Source organism: Syzygium oleosum, unplaced genomic scaffold, assembly GCF_021117445.2.
Source record: "Syzygium oleosum isolate NSW1041296 unplaced genomic scaffold, Sole_v2.1 Sole_v2.10, whole genome shotgun sequence".
Lineage (NCBI taxonomy): Eukaryota > Viridiplantae > Streptophyta > Magnoliopsida > Myrtales > Myrtaceae > Syzygium > Syzygium oleosum.
Window position 1 is genome coordinate 995,218 of NW_026607494.1, and position 16,205 is coordinate 1,011,422.

General features: G+C 39.9%; 3 protein-coding genes across 3 annotated transcripts; all 3 read left to right on the forward strand.

Moving 5' to 3' along the window:
• The first annotated feature begins 256 nt into the window (after nucleotides 1-256).
• Nucleotides 257-1,066, forward strand: LOC115669509 (agamous-like MADS-box protein AGL82). Its single transcript, XM_030590708.2, has one exon. The coding sequence runs from the start codon at nucleotides 257-259 to the stop codon at nucleotides 1,064-1,066; it is 810 nt and encodes a 269-aa protein (XP_030446568.2).
• A 7,357-nt stretch (nucleotides 1,067-8,423) lies between these two features.
• On the forward strand, nucleotides 8,424-9,203 carry LOC130139066 (agamous-like MADS-box protein AGL82). The gene has a single exon (XM_056315292.1). It carries the CDS (start codon nucleotides 8,424-8,426, stop codon nucleotides 9,201-9,203), a length of 780 nt encoding a protein of 259 aa, XP_056171267.1.
• Nucleotides 9,204-12,968: 3,765 nt separating this feature from the next.
• LOC130139067 (agamous-like MADS-box protein AGL82) lies at nucleotides 12,969-13,783 on the forward strand. Its single transcript, XM_056315293.1, has one exon. It carries the CDS (start codon nucleotides 12,974-12,976, stop codon nucleotides 13,781-13,783), a length of 810 nt encoding a protein of 269 aa, XP_056171268.1. The 5' UTR covers nucleotides 12,969-12,973.
• The last annotated feature ends 2,422 nt before the right edge of the window (nucleotides 13,784-16,205 follow it).

The following is a 16,205-nucleotide window of genomic DNA, read 5'->3' on the forward strand; positions in this document are numbered from 1 at the left end:
CTCGTCCAAAAAATCAACATCCTTTCTGAATTTTATTTTTAGATATTCAGATAGAGACAAAATCCTGAATTAGCACTAGAGGATTGCTTGGTGATCGATCCATATGAAGAAAGTTTTTTTTTCCGTCTTTATTTTTTTATTTTTCTTGTCTCTCGTTTACCAAGAATAGTTGGTACAGTATATTTTTTTCGTCTCTAATTGTTGCTGTTTCTACTTTTTGCAGGATTTATACACAAAAAATTAAAAACTTTGAGACATGGGTCGTCGTAAATTGCCTTTAGAGCTTATTCCCAACGAGAAAGCACGTAGAATCACCTACGAGAAGAGGAAGAAGAGCATAATGAAGAAGGCCCAAGAGTTCACCACCCTATGCGGTGTCGACACATGCATGATTATCTACTGTCCTGAGAGATCCGCCGCCAGAGCCACGGAGCCCGAGGTCTGGCCCGCAAACCGCGAGAAGGTAAAGCGCATCATCGAGCGGTACATGAGCGAGGGGGCGGACCGCCGTGCCAAGAAGACGGTCGGGTTGCCCGACTTCTTTGTGAATCGGAAGAGGAAGGTAAACACCGAGCTCGCCAAGGCCCGACTGGCCAATTGGAAGGCCGAGTACCCGATCTCAAAGGCGTTGATTGAGGGCCTCTCCAAAGAGGACTTAAAGAGGCTATTGGGCTCTCTGGGGCACAAGCTCGAGGTGGCCAAGGTGAGGTTGGCCGTACTGAAAGAGGACGCAATGAGGAGATCATTGAGCCCTACATATGATCATCACGCACATGTAAATGATCATATGTATCATCATCATCACATGCACGCCTCGTTTCAAGATGACTGCCATTTTGGTGATGTCCCTCTTGGGCAAGACTTTCATTTTGCCATCCCGGAGGGGATGATACTTTTGGAGACATCGTCGTATGGCCCCATCATGGGCAACGTGCCACTGGAAGGCACTCCGAGCTTTGGGACATGCTATGACGAGCTGATGGTCCAGCCAGCCTCGCTCCTCGTGCCGCTCTCGATGATGCAGGCTTCTTCACGAGGGGATTTTCAGTTTCATGATTATCACTAAGCTTCTGAGCAAGATGAGCACACGGTCTGAGTTGCTTCTTCATGCATTATTGCGTGATTTTAGCTCTTCCATTAGTTGGTTGAATTTTAATGTGTAGATATGTCAATACTTTTACTACAGCAATGTTGTTACTATTAGGGGCGAAATACTTTGTTTCTCCCCTCATTGAATTGTTCATATTAGATAGTGAGGAGTCCTGTAATTTTTACTTTTTGGTTGTCCAAAAAGATGGAAAACATGAAAATAAATAAATAAAATTTCGCGGGTTGTGATTTTGCTCATTTCCATTAACCTCTCTGGATTTCTTTTTCTATTATTCCAAAAGTGGTAACAGAAGAGCCGTGAGATGATTTGCTTCAGAAACACAAATTCAGACAACTATCAACTATCAATAAAGGCTTTCAAGGACAAAGATAAAGATGACACACTCCCAAGTCACAAATCCAAGTTGTTTCATCGTCCCATGTGGAGTGTGGGTCCACTCTAGTTGAGTTGCATGCGAGTGCAAGCTGGGGAATTACTGAGAAAAAACTTGTTATATAGTAAAAAGAATGACGGAGCAACAGCAATAATTTCTGAAAACATGGAGAGTTTGCAATGCCCAGGTCTCTTGTTTTTTCCACTATGAAAGCGCAGTTCCTCAGATTATTGAACGACATCCCCTCTCCGTCTCTCTCGTACTTGTCTCCTCCAAGAAAGGACAGATCAACGAGATTTGCTTCCACCGCATCTTCGCTGATGTCTGATAGTAGAAACAGGGCCATTGGTTTCGGGTATATACGTGGGGCTAACGTGATTGATTTACCCGTAAGAATCACAGGTAATGCGGGTCTTTGCCGACATTTAGTAATTTGAAGGAGGGTGTCTTGAAATTTCGTGTGAACCATTAGTAAATGCAGAGTAGTTCATGTTTTTGACTCTTTGCTGTCTTTCTAATATGCGTTGATGATCACATGAAGGAACTGGTGGAGTGGGAGCACAAAAGCAAGATTGGCACGAGTTCATACAGCGGAGACCGCCAACGAGACTGTTCAGTCTTCGCTAATAGATCACACAGCATAACACCTGTAGTTCTGCTAGGCCTTGAGCCCACCCTGAATTTGGGTACAAGATCTGTTCATATCTGAATACTTCACAATCTACTGGGCATTCGGCCTGGTATTTTTCATGATATTTTCTCTCCATTTATAACTAGGTCCTCATGCAAATAAATCTTCCATACAGTTGTTACATTTATGAACTCATGCAAATGGATCTTCCAACAACATTTTTCGCATTACTTGGATACATATAGTTTTCTTCTGGAAAATTGTACACTAGATATCACACTAATTATCAAGCCATAGATGTTCTTGTTGAAGAACAGAACAATAATCAAAAGGCATGGAGGATAGATTAGCAGTGTGAATGAGAGTTACATTCAGTGGGATATAAACTTCGATACCTTGTCTTCTGGCGGATCGTACTAATCATAGTGAGGAAGAATTTCATAGCAGTCATTTTTCCGTCTTTGTTTTCGATTGACTTTTATTCCCGTAATTGAAAATTCTGCTTGTTCTTCCATATGAATATATGTCAAGGTTGCAGTATCATCAGAGTCCACGCGATCAGCTTACCTATGATTATGTCTTAATTTAGAGAAAGCTTGATGAGTAAATATAAATTTCCTGCTTATCATTGCGGTAAAATGCTATTTGTTCATCACATTAACGTCAATTTTCTCGGCCTAGGCTTAAGCGTTTCCATCACTTGCATTTGTCTGTTTCATTTAACTTAATTCGTCACATTCAGGGGGAACAACCAGTTGAACATGTTCAGCATCACACTAACCGGCTTGCATTTCTTCAGGAGAAAACATTCTTTGGCAACATGTTTGGGTGAAATGGTTTGCAAGATACTGGCAGTCTTTGTAAACCTGTACATTCTCAGAAATTACAGGTGGGACGGAACAGAAGTATGCTTCTCAACTTCACTTGTACATCGCTTACAATCACACTGCAGACATCTGGTAATGGGCAGTCATATACGTGAAGTGGGACAGCAAAAAAAAAAAAAAAACCACAGTTTTGCATCAGACGCACAACTAGGTCTGCTCTTTCCTGTTCCCTGATGGAAGAGTACTTGGTCTCTACAGCACTTAAGAGTGGCACTATGAGCATGACTATCCAACTTTGTTGCATTGATGCCTGAAGTCTCAGCTTTCTCTTAGCCGTTCAAGGGAAGAGTGTTATATTTGGGAATGCAATTTGTAGGGTCATCCTGACCGATACGTATTGGTGAAGTGGGTGAATTGGATAAATAAATTCTCTTCCGTAACTTGTTTAGATGAGGCAAAGGTTAATCTCTCTTCTGTGTGATGTTCCATCCATTGTCGATCCCCTCTTTAAGACTTCTGACCCCATATGCTTTTAGGCCATAAGTTCATTCTACAATTCAAATTACCCAATTCGTACTTTAGATTACCAGCCGCCATGAAGCAATATATGGATCTGTTTCTGCACTTTATAAAACTTACTACATAACAATGAAATAAGATGCGTGAATTTCTATAGCAATGGAAGACCCTTCAAATTTATTATGCTCTTTGGTGCATGTGGCGTCCAAGTCATAAACAGGGTTGAGGAGAAGAAAAAGTTGTATTTCAAGCATTGCACCATGTCATAGGCAACATGGAAAATGGATCGAGTACCTGTTGTGCTGCGGATCTCCTGCTTTGAATGGTTCTCTGCATTCTTTTCACTGAGAGCCTGTACTTATTCAAGCATGATGGCAAAACTTAATTAGTAAGGACAAACATGTAATATATGCACGGAGTTGTCTCCTTGTATCATAGTACAATACACCAAGAGATATTATAGTAGATCTATTCTTACCTTGGGCTCCTCCGTAGTCCATCTATTTTCAACAAGCCAATGCCAATCACTCTCAGATATAGTAAGTGGAAGACCCTTGTTACGCTCGTGATCCACTTACAATTTGTGTGTATGTTCCCTATACTGTCTTTGCATATGTTTTAGCACGAACCCGCAATCTTTCTCCGATAGTCCACAATGATTCCAGTAGCATCAGAAACAAAAGGAAAAATGCACACATCATAAAAAACAAGTAACTCAACGGAGAAAATGCATCCCATCACTTAATACATTAGTGAAAATCACAGTACATGTCTCAAGAATGACCAGTTGGATCTTGCAATGTAAAGAAGTGAGGTTTTTACCTAATCTAGAAAGGAAAAGATACCCCAAATTTTTTTTTGTATAGCCTCGTGATAATTTGCTTCTCCCTCTATTTCAGTATCCTCCACCTCTTCTTTTATCTCATCATCATTATCTATACTTAGTTCACTTCCTTTTAGATCAGGACATCTCAACTCGACCAAACTTAGTCGGAGGAGATCAGTGGCGGTGACCCAACCTGGAGGACTTATCTTGACTAAACTTCATCGGAAGCGTCAATTGAGAGAAAACGAATATTTGTTCCTATAGGCCAAATGCATTTGTATGTCAATTGAATATTTAAATATTAAAGCACACATTCATCTAATAATTTAAGTTTTTTGAATAGTCGACAGTGTCCCCCACAAAATCTGACATGATATCAGAGTAGGACGTCCTGAGTTCGAATCTTTCTAGACTTCTATCTACCTCCCTAATAAATATTTCCACGCTAGTAATAGGCAAAATGACCCTTTTTTAAATAGGGTTAATATCACAAAAACCCCAAACTAGTAGACTTGTGATAAATTTACTCCGGACTAATTTTTTGATTGCCAAAAACCCCAATGACAAATTTACCCCAAACAAATTTTTTGACCACTAAAAACCCCAAACAAACTAGTACACTTGTAACAAATTTACCCTCCGTTAAATTGGATTACTACCACGAAAAATCACAAATTAGTAAATCTATGACAAATAGATTTGGTAAAATCCCAAACTGGTATACTCGTCAACTTTCATATGTCATCCAACTCAGTAATTTGACAGTAAAATTTAACGTAAACTAACGGAGGGTAAATTTGGCAAATGTGTACCAGTTTGGGGTTTTTTGTGGTAAAAAAATATAGTTTTGGTAACTTTTTCATATGTGTACCACTTTAGGATTTTTCGTGATGTTAACCATTTTAATATTAGACCACGCCTTTATCTAATAATTTAAACTTTTAGAACAGTCGGCAGTGATCTCACAAATATCACATGGGATAAGTTAAACAAGATAGAAGACCACATGCCTTTGTCAGATTGAAAAAAAAAAATTGGGAGAGAGAAGTGGGAAAATATTAGAGGTAAAATGAAATATGAAAGTGAGAAACTAGACTAGAAATTTCATTTTGCTTTAACCCAATTAGTAAATCACATTTTTTGACCAAAAAAAAATCGCATTCCCATTTCTTAATTAAATTATAATAAGGCGATTTTATAAGTCTTTTGAATGTCAATTAAATTACCGATCGGTGTATAGTCTCATAATAAATTTCCCCTCTTGTATTGTTACTTTCTTCAGAGACGTTTACGACGACAAGAAATTTGCACTTATTTTCCCTTTTGAAAGGGGTATATAGATTTCCAAGAAACTTGTGATAATTATAAGGGTTATGTTCTTTTTTTTTGGGTCAGAATTAAAACGATTATGTGTTAACAATGTTTCAAGCCAACTTATTGAGCATTTTTCTAGTAGGTACTAATTACAGCATATTTTAAGAAAAGTCAATATATTTACCATTTCCTCTGGAAGTTTTAACAAGATAGTTTCACAAAATCCATAATATAATTTTTTGTATTAAGATTGTACCAGGTGAATGAAAATAACATTAACACGTCGTGGTTAGGATATGAATTGAAAACTCCCTGAAAAGTCCATGATAAAAAAAAAAAGTCTCCACCCATGTTTGAAAAGTCTACACTATCACCTACTTATCTGTTATCCTTTCTCTCTTAATACTTTAATCCCAATCTCGCCGCACAAAAAAAAATAATAAGCAAATAATATATTGAAATTACGAATAAATGTATTTTTTGACAAATTTAACTTCTCTTTTTCTCGGAAAGAAATCGAACTATCTCTGTCTACCTCTCTTGGATTGATTTGCTTTGTTTGTATTTTTTTTTCATTGGCCAATAGATATCTTGTCTTGATTAAGTTGTGATGAGCATGCACGTCTTTTATTGAGGGTCCGTTTACACTCACATACTCTTGGAAAGTTGTGATCAGATCAACTAATAAATGGTTAAAATATTCATAGTCTAGATTTACTACTAATTGCCTTAGTTTCTTTATGAGCGCCAATTTCGATAGATCAATTAAGAAATATTTTTATTCTTAATTAATTATTTCTAATTCATCGATTAGCAATTTATTTGCTTCAAACTGATCCATTTACTATTGATTATTTGATCAAATAAATCCTTTATATTAATATAGTGAAGAGTCAAATATTTTGACACATTTTCGTGACGATGAATCAAATCTCTTAAACTAAGCTCGGTTATGTATAGCTATATTATAATTGTATATAAGTGTAGAATTCAGTTGAACTACACATAATGACCGTGTACGTACATATTTTACGACCAAATCTAAAACAAACAGGTTATTTGTAAAATTACAGAGTTGAGATCATTTTCATTTCATAAAGATTTGTTGCCTTCTTGGCATATTTATTGTAAGTAGTGGACTAATTATCAACTTTCTTGGAAATTTTAATTGATTATTAGGTCACAATTACGTGCATCATCACCTGCAAAGTCGTTCTTTTATTTTATTTTTTATTTTTTTATTTTTTGTTTGCCCTTACAAGTTACAATCACCTCCCGGTCATCAAGTAAATAAAAAGCCCTAGACAATTGGATTAGTAATTATTTCAAATTGATAAAACAAAAAAAAAAGCCCTAGATAAATAACTTAGTGATTATATCAAATTTATAATAATTTGAGATCCCGCGAAATATAAGGTGGTATTGATTAATTTCGTCTCGAAACAATTATATTATGTAGTTCGAAGCTATTGAAAGCGAATAGAAAGGAACATTCTTTTTTTGTTAATATGGAATTGCTCTAAAAGATAATCTCTTTCTTCATCCCTTCTCTATAAATTGAAGTTCTTTCCTTTCTTCACGGTCAACACGCAAACCAGCTTCCACGACTGAAACACAACGGTCACTTCTCTCTCTTCTCTCCCTGTCTCTCTCTGTTTTGAATAGGGAGAGCAGCGAGAACAGAGACGTACATTACCTCTTTGCTCTGTCTCTCTTTCTCCATTGAAGCTCTGGGGGTCTATCGAAATTTGCAGAGGGAGGAGATCTTGGTCGACCGCATTGTGAATCGGTGAGTGCTTTCTCTCACCAATAACCCTAGGTTTTTCTTTTGGTCAAAAGCGGTTTATTGAAATCTCCGTAGTTCTGTGGTGCCCAATTGTCTCTGTTTTTTGTACTCCTGTTCTCTGTTCTCTGTCTGCGCGCGATCTCAAGTTCTCGTTCAATTTCTTTGTTCTGTTTCTTGCAAAATTCGATGAAGAATCGCCCCCCCCACACCTTTCTCTCTCCTCTCTCCTCTCTCTTCTCTCTCTCTTCTCTCTCTGGAATTGCTCTGAAATTTTCCTGCGACGCTTCTCGTGAATTTGTTTTATCCTTCCATTGTTTTTTTCTCCTGGTTTGTCTGGATTCTGACATTTGGAGGTTACTCTCAATTACATCCTTTGACGGTGTTCCATTAGGGCAAGACATAAAAGGGAAAAAGGAAACAGGGCAAGAAAGAAGCCATACATAATGTTGTTTGAAGAGGAGAAAACAGGGACGTGTTTACAAACCATTGATCGATTTCTTTTCACTATGTCAAAGATTATTTAGGCGTGAATTATGCAGAGGAAAGCCTCCATTGAGGACCAAGGTTGTTTGCTTGAAGTAACACTGCACCATCAGTTTACTGTTCAAGACATTCAACCAACTTCAACTGTCTTCTATTTTATTTTCATTTATTTATTTTTTATTTTTTGCTTAAATATATGCTTGAATTTTGGAGTTCTCCTCTGTTGGTGGCTATATCTGGTTTTTTCATTTGCTCGTCCAAAAAATCAACATCCTTTCTGAATTTTATTTTTAGATATTCAGATAGAGACAAAATCATGAATTAGCGCTTGAGGATTGATTGGTGATCGATCCATAATATCTTTGATGCAAATTTACAGTAAAATTTTTTATCCGGTTATAATGAAGAATGTTTTTTTTCCCTCTTTATTTTTTAATTTTTCTTGTCTCTCGTTTACCAAGAATAATCGGTACAAGTCTATTTTTTCTTTCCTAATTGTTGCTGTTTCTACTTTTTGCAGGATTTATACAAAAAAAATTAAAAACTTTGAGACATGGGTCGTCGTAAATTGCCTTTAGAGCTTATTCCCAACGAGAAAGCACGTAGAATCACCTACGAGAAGAGGAAGAAGAGCATAATGAAGAAGGCCCAAGAGTTCACCACCCTATGTGGTGTCGACACATGCATGATTATCTACTTCGTCCCGAGGGATGCGCCGCCGGCGCCACGAAGCCCGAGTCGGCCCGCGAACCGCGAGAAGGTAAAGCGCATCATCGAGCGGTACATGAGCGAGGGGGCGGACCGCCGTACCAAGAAGACGGTCGGGTTGCTCGACTTCTTTGTGAATCGGAAGAGGAAGGTCAACACCGAGCTCGCCAAGGCCCGACTGGCCAATTGGAAGGCCGAGTACCCGATCTCAGAGGCATTGATTGAGGGCCTATCCAAAGAGGACCTAAAGAGGCTATTGGGCTCTCTGGGGCACAAGCTCGAGGCGGCCAAGGTGAGGCTGGCCGTACTGAAAGAGGACGCAATGTGGAGATCATTGAGCCGTACAAATGATCATCACGCACATGTAAATGATCATATGTATCATCATCATCACATGCACGCCTCGTTTCAAGATGACTGCCATTTTGGTGATGTCCCTCCTGGGCAAGACTTTCATTTCGCCACCCCAGAGGGCATGATACTTTTGGAGACATCGTCGTATGGCCCCATCATGGGCAACATGCCACTGGAAGGCACTCCGAGCTTTGGGACGTGCTATGACGAGCTGATGGTCCAGCCAGCCTCGCTCCTCATGCCGCTCTCGGTGATGCAGGCTTCTTCATGAGGGGATTTTCAGTTTCTTGATTATCACTAAGATTCTGAGCAAGAAGAGCACACGGTCTGAGTTGCTTCTTCATGCTTTATTGCGTGATTTTAGCTCTTCCATTAGTTGGTTGAATTTTAATGTGTAGATATGTCAATACTTTTACGACAGCAAGGTTGTTACTATCAGGGGCGAAATACTTTGTTTCTCTCCTCATTGAATTGTTCATATTAGATAGTGAGGAGTCTTGTAATTTTTACTTTTTGGTTGTCCAAAAAGATGGACAAAAACGAAAATAAATAAATAAAATCTGGCGGGATGTGGTTTTGCTCATTTCCATTAACCTCTCTGGATTTCTTTTTCTATTATTCCGAAAGTGTTAACAGAAGAGCCGTGAGATGATTTGCTTCAGAAACACAAATTCAGACAACTATCAACTATCAATAAAGGCTTTCAAGGACAAAGATAAACATAACACACTCCCAAGTCACAAATCCAAGTTGTTTCATCGTCCACTCTAGTTGAGTTGCATGCGAGTGCAAGCTGGGGAATTACTGAGAAAAAACTTGTTATATAGTAAAAAGAATGACAGAGCAACAGCAATAATTTCTGAAAACATGGAGAGTCTGCAATGCGCAGGTCTCTTGTTTTTTCCACTATGAAAGGGCAGTTCCTCAGATTATAGAACGACATCCCTCTCCATCTCTCTCGTACTTGTCTCCTCCAAGAAAGGACAGATCAACGAGACTCGCTCCCACCGCATCTTCGCTGAAACCAAAACGTCAATCACTCAAACTTGTAATGGCGTTGAGTTTCAGAGCCATTCTTCCAAATGGGACACGCTCACTTGCTGCGGTTGTCGCTCTCTCTTCCACTTCTGTCGGTCCCGCGGTGCCGAGCCCGAGCTCAAGTCTTTGACCCAAGGCTTGCTCAAATCGGCCAGGGACCCGGAGTTCTTCCAGTGGATGCGAGACATCAGGAGGAGGATCCATGAGTAGCCAGAGCTCGGGTTTGAAGAGCACCGGACGAGTCAACTCATTAGAGACGAGCTCGACTCTCTCGGGATCAAGTACAACTGGCATCGTCGCTTTCATGGGGTGCGGAGAGAAGCCGGTGTTCGCTCTTAGAGCCGACATGGATGCTCTACCATTGCAGGTGAGCGATCTTTAATGACATACCCGAGTCGAGGTTATGTCAGTGTAATGGGTTTTGGGTTATGTTCTTTGGTACAAACGGAGGTGAAGTGTTTGTTCTTTTGTCACAACGCGTGAAAGCATGTCAAATGTGGGAAAGTGCTTGAGTAAAAGTAATTAGTCGGTGATGTCTGATAGTCGAACAGGGCCATTGGTTTCAAATGTCAACTGGGGGCTAAGTTCTCGAGTAAAAGTAATTAATAAATTAATCGGTGATGTCTGATAGTAGAAACAGGGCCATTGGTTTCGGGTATATACGTGTGGCTAATGTGATTGATTTACCTGTAAGAATCACAGGTAACGCGGGTCCTTGCCGAAATTTAGTAATTTGAAGGAGGGTGTCTTGAAATTTCGTGTGAACCATTAGTAAATGCAGAGTAGTTCATGTTTTTGACTCTATGCTGTCTTTCTAATATGCGTTGATGATGACATGAAGGGACTGGTGGAGTGGGAGCACAAAAGCAAGATTGGCACGAGTTCATACAGCGGAGACCGCCAACGAGACTGTTCAGTCTTCGCTAATAAATCACACAGCATAACACCTGTAGCTCTGCTAGGCGTTGTGCCCACCCTGAATTTGGGTACAAGATCTGTTCATATCTGAATATTTCCCAATCTACTGGGCATTCAGCCTCGTATTTTTCATGATATTTTCTCTCCATTTATATCTAGGTCCTCATGCAAATAAATCTTCCATACAGTTGTGACATTTATGAACTCATGCAAATGGATCTTCCAACAACATTTTTAGCATTACTTGGATACATATAGTTTTCTTCTGGAAAATTGTACACTAGATATCACACTAATTATCAAGCCATAGATGTTCTTGTTGAAGAACAGAACAGTAATCAAAAGGCATGGAGGATAGATTAGCAGTGTGAATGAGAGTTACATTCAGTGGGATATAAACTTCGATACCTTGTCTTCTGGCGGATCGTACTAATCATAGTGAGGAAGAATTTCATAGCAGTCATTTTTCCATCTTTGTTTTCGATTGACTTTTATACCCGTAATTGAAAATTCTGCCTGTTCTTCCATATGAATCTATGTCAAGGTTGCAGTATCGCCAGAGTCCATGTGATCAGCTTACAATTGGATTAGTAATTATTTCAAATTGATAAAACAAAAAAAAGCCCTAGATAAATAACTTAGTGATTATATCAAATTTATAATAATTTGAGATCCCGCGAAATACAAGGTGGTACTGATTAATTTCGTCTTGAAACAATTAAATTATGTAGTTCGAAGCTATTGAAAGCGAATAGAAAGGAACATTCTTTTTTTGTTAAAATGGAATTGCTCTAAAAGATAATCTCTTTCTTCATCCCTTCTCTATAAATTGAAGTTCTTTCCTTTCTTCACGGTCAACACGCAAACCAGCTTCCACGACTGAAACACAACGGTCACTTCTCTCTCTTCTCTCCCTGTCTCTCTCTGTTTTGAATAGGAAGAGCAGCGAGAACAGAGACGTACATTACCTCTTTGCTCTGTCTCTCTTTTCTCCATTGAAGCTCTGGGGGTTTATCGAAATTTGCAGAGGGAGGAGATCTTGGTCGACCGCATTGTGAATCGGTGAGTGCTTTCTCTCTCCAATAACCCTAGGTTTATGTTTTGGTCAAAAGCGGTTTATTGAAATCTCCGTAGTTCTGTGGTGCCCAATTGTCTCTGTTTTTTGTACTCCTGTTCTCTGTTCTCTGTCTGCGCGCGATCTCAAGTTCTCGTTCAATTATTTGTTCTGTTTCTTGCAAAATTCGATGAAGAATCGCCCCCCCCACACCTTTCTCTCTCCTCTCTCTCTCTCTCTTCTATCTCTGGAATTGCTCTGAAATTTTCCAGCGACATTTCTGGTGAATTTATGTTATCCTCATTGTTTTTTCTCCTGGTTTGTCTGGATTCTGACATTTGGAGGTTACTCTCAATTACATCCTTTGACGGTGTTCCATTAGGGCAAGACATAAAAGGGAAAAAGGAAACAGGGCAAGAAAGAAGCCATACATAATGTTGTTTGAAGAGGAGAAAACACGGACGTGTTTACAAACCATTGATCGATTTCTTTTCACGATGTCAAAGATTATTTAGGCGTGAATTATGCAGAGGAAAGCCTCCATTGAGGACCAAGGTTGTTTGCTTGAAGTAACACTGTACCATCAGTTTACTGTTCAAGACATTCAACCAACTTCAACTGTCTTCTATTTTATTTTCATTTATTTATTTTTTATTTTTTGCTTAAATATATGCTTGAATTTTGGAGTTCTCCTCTGTTGGTGGCTATATCTGGTTTTTTCATTTGCTCATCCAAAAAATCAAGATCCTTTCTGAATTTTATTTTTAGATATTCAGATAGAGACAAAATCATGAATTAGCGCTTGAGGATTGCTTGGTGATCGATCCATAATATCTTTGATGCAAATTTACAGTAAAATTTTTTATCGGGTTATAATGAAGAATGTTTTCTTTTTACCCCTCTTTATTTTTTAATTTTTCTTGTCCCTCGTTTACCAAGAATAATTGGTACAAGTCTATTTTTTCTTTCCTAATTGTTGCTGTTTCTACTTTTTGCAGGATTTATACACAAAAAATTAAAAACTTTGAGACATGGGTCATCGTAAATTGCCTTTAGAGCTTATCCCCAATGAGAAAGCACGTAGGATCACCTACGAGAAGAGGAAGAAGAGCATAATGAAGAAGGCCCAAGAGTTCACCACCCTATGTGGTGTCGACACATGCATGATTATCTACAGTCCCGAGGGATCCGCCACCAGTGCCAATGAACCCGAGGTTTGGCCCGCGAACCGCGAGAAGGTAAAGCACATCATCGAGCGGTACATGAGCAAGGGGGCGGACCGCCGTGCCAAGAAGACAGTCGGGTTGCCCGACTTCTTCGTGAATCGGAAGAGGAAGGTCGACACCGAGCTCGCCAAGGCCCGAATGGCCAATTGGAAGGCCGAGTACCCGATCTTGGAGGCGTTGATTGAGGGCCTACCCAAAGAGGACCTAGAGAGGCTATTGGGCTCTCTGGGGCACAAGCTCGAGGCGGCCAAGGTGAGGCTGGCCGTACTGAAAGAGGACGCAATGAGGAGATCATTGAGCCGTACAAATGATCATCATGCACATGTAAATGATCATATGTATCATCATCATCACATGCACGCCTCGTTTCAAGATGACTGCCATTTTGGTGATATCCCTCCTGGACAAGACTTTCATTTCGTCACGCCGGAGGGGACGATACTTTTGGAGACATCGTCGTATGGCCCCATCATGGGCAACATGCCACTGGAAGGCACTCCGAGCTTTGGGACGTGCTATGACGAGCTGATGGTCCAACCAGCCTCGCTCCTCGTGCCGCTCTCGGTGATGCAGGCTTCGTCACGAGGGGTTTTTCAGTTTCTTGATTATCACTAAGCTTCTGAGCAAGAAGAGCACACGGTCTGAGTTGCTTCTTCATGCATTATTGCGTGATTTTAGCTCTTCCATTAGATGGTTGAATTTTAATGTGTAGATATGTCAATACTTTTACTACAGCAAGGTTGTTACTATTAGGGGCGAAATACTTTGTTTCTCCCCTCATTGAATTGTTCATATTAGATAGTGAGGAGTCTTGTAATTTTTACTTTTTGGTTGTCCAAAAAGATGGACAAAAACGAAAATAAATAAATAAAATCTGGCGGGATGTGGTTTTGCTCATTTCCATTAACCTCTCTGGATTTCTTTTTCTATTATTCCGAAAGTGTTAACAGAAGAGCCGTGAGATGATTTGCTTCAGAAACACAAATTCAGACAACTAGCAACTATCAATAAATGCTTTCAAGGACAAAGATAAACATAACACACTCCCAAGTCACAAATCCAAGTTGTTTCATCGTCCACTCTAGTTGAGTTGCATGCGAGTGCAAGCTGGGGAATTACTGAGAAAAAACTTGTTATATAGTAAAAAGAATGACAGAGCAACAGCAATAATTTCTGAAAACATAGAGAGTCTGCAATGCGCAGGTCTCTTGTTTTGTCCACTATGAAAGCGCAGTTCCTCAGATTGTAGAACGACATCCCTCTCCATCTCTCTCGTACTTGTCTCCTCCAAGAAGCGACAGATCAACGAGACTCGCTCCCACCGCATCTTCGCTGAAACCAAAACGTCAATCACTCAAACTTGTAATGGCGTTGAGTTTCAGAGCCATTCTTCCAAATGGGACACGCTCACTTGCTGCGGTTGTCGCTCTCTCTTCCACTTCTGTCGGTCCCGCGGTGCCGAGCCCGAGCTCAAGTCTTTGACCCAAGGCTTGCTCAAATCGGCCAGGGACCCGGAGTTCTTCTAGAGGATGCGAGACATCAGGAGGAGGATCCATGAGTAGCCAGAGCTCGGGTTCGAAGAGCACCGGACGAGTCAACTCATTAGAGACGAGCTCGACTCTCTCGGGATCAAGTACAACTGGCGTCGTCGCTTTCATGGGGTGCGGAGAGAAGCCGGTGTTCGCTCTCAGAGCCGACATGGATGCTCTACCATTGCAGGTGAGCGATCTTTAATGACATACCCGAGTCGAGGTTATGTCAGTGTAATGGGTTTTGGGTTATGTTCTTTGGTACAAACGGAGGTGAAGTGTTTGTTCTTTTGTCAGAACGCGTGAAAGCATGTCAAATGTGGGAAAGTGCTTGAGTAAAAGTAAGTCGGTGATGTCTGATAGTCGAACAGGGCCATTGGTTTCAAATGTCAACTGGGGGCTAAGTTCTCGAGTAAAAGTAATTAATAAATTAATCGGTGATGTCTGATAGTAGAAACAGGGCCATTGGTTTCGGGTATATACGTGTGGCTAATGTGATTGATTTACCTGTAAGAATCACAGGTAACGCGGGTCCTTGCCGAAATTTAGTAATTTGAAGGAGGGTGTCTTGAAATTTCGTGTGAACCATTAGTAAATGCAGAGTAGTTCATGTTTTTGACTCTTTGCTGTCTTTCTAATATGCGTTGATGATCACATGAAGGGACTGGTGGAGTGGGAGCACAAAAGCAAGATTGGCACGAGTTCATACAGCGGAGACCGCCAACGAGACTGTTCAGTCTTCGCTAATAGATCACACAGCATAACACCTGTAGATCTGCTAGGCCTTGAGCCCACCCTGAATTTGGGTACAAGATCTGTTCATATCTGAATATTTCCCAATCTACTGGGCATTCAGCCTCGTATTTTTCATGATATTTTCTCTCCATTTATATCTAGGTCCTCATGCAAATAAATCTTCCATACAGTTGTGACATTTATGAACTCATGCAAATGGATCTTCCAACAACATTTTTAGCATTACTTGGATACATATAGTTTTCTTCTGGAAAATTGTACACTTGATATCACACTAATTATCAAGCCATAGATGTTCTTGTTGAAGAACAGAACAGTAATCAAAAGGCACGGAGGATAGATTAGCAGTGTGAATGAGAGTTACATTCAGTGGGATATAAACTTCGATACCTTGTCTTCTGGCGGATCGTCCTAATCATAGTGAGGAAGAATTTCGTAGCAGTCATTTTTCCGTCTCTGTTTTCGATTGACTTTTATACCCGTAATTGAAAACTCTGCTTGTTCTTCCATATGAATCTATGTCAAGGTTGCAGTATCACCAGAGTCCACGTGATCAGCTTACCTATGATTATGTCTTAATTTAGAGAAAGCTTGGTGAGTAAATATAAATTTCCTGCTTATCATTGCAGTAAAATGCTATTTGTTCATCACATTAATGTCGATTTTCTCGGTCTAGGCTTAAGCATTTCCATCACTTGCATTTGTCTGTTTCATTTAACTAAATTCGTCACATTCAGGGGGAACAACCAGTT

What these genes read in the sequence shown, in the direction of transcription:
- LOC130139066 (XM_056315292.1), top strand. Translation starts at nt 8,424, where the DNA reads ATGGGTCGTCGTAAATTGCCTTTAGAGCTTATTCCCAACGAGAAAGCA.
- LOC115669509 (XM_030590708.2), top strand. Translation starts at nt 257, where the DNA reads ATGGGTCGTCGTAAATTGCCTTTAGAGCTTATTCCCAACGAGAAAGCA.
- LOC130139067 (XM_056315293.1), top strand. Translation starts at nt 12,974, where the DNA reads ATGGGTCATCGTAAATTGCCTTTAGAGCTTATCCCCAATGAGAAAGCA.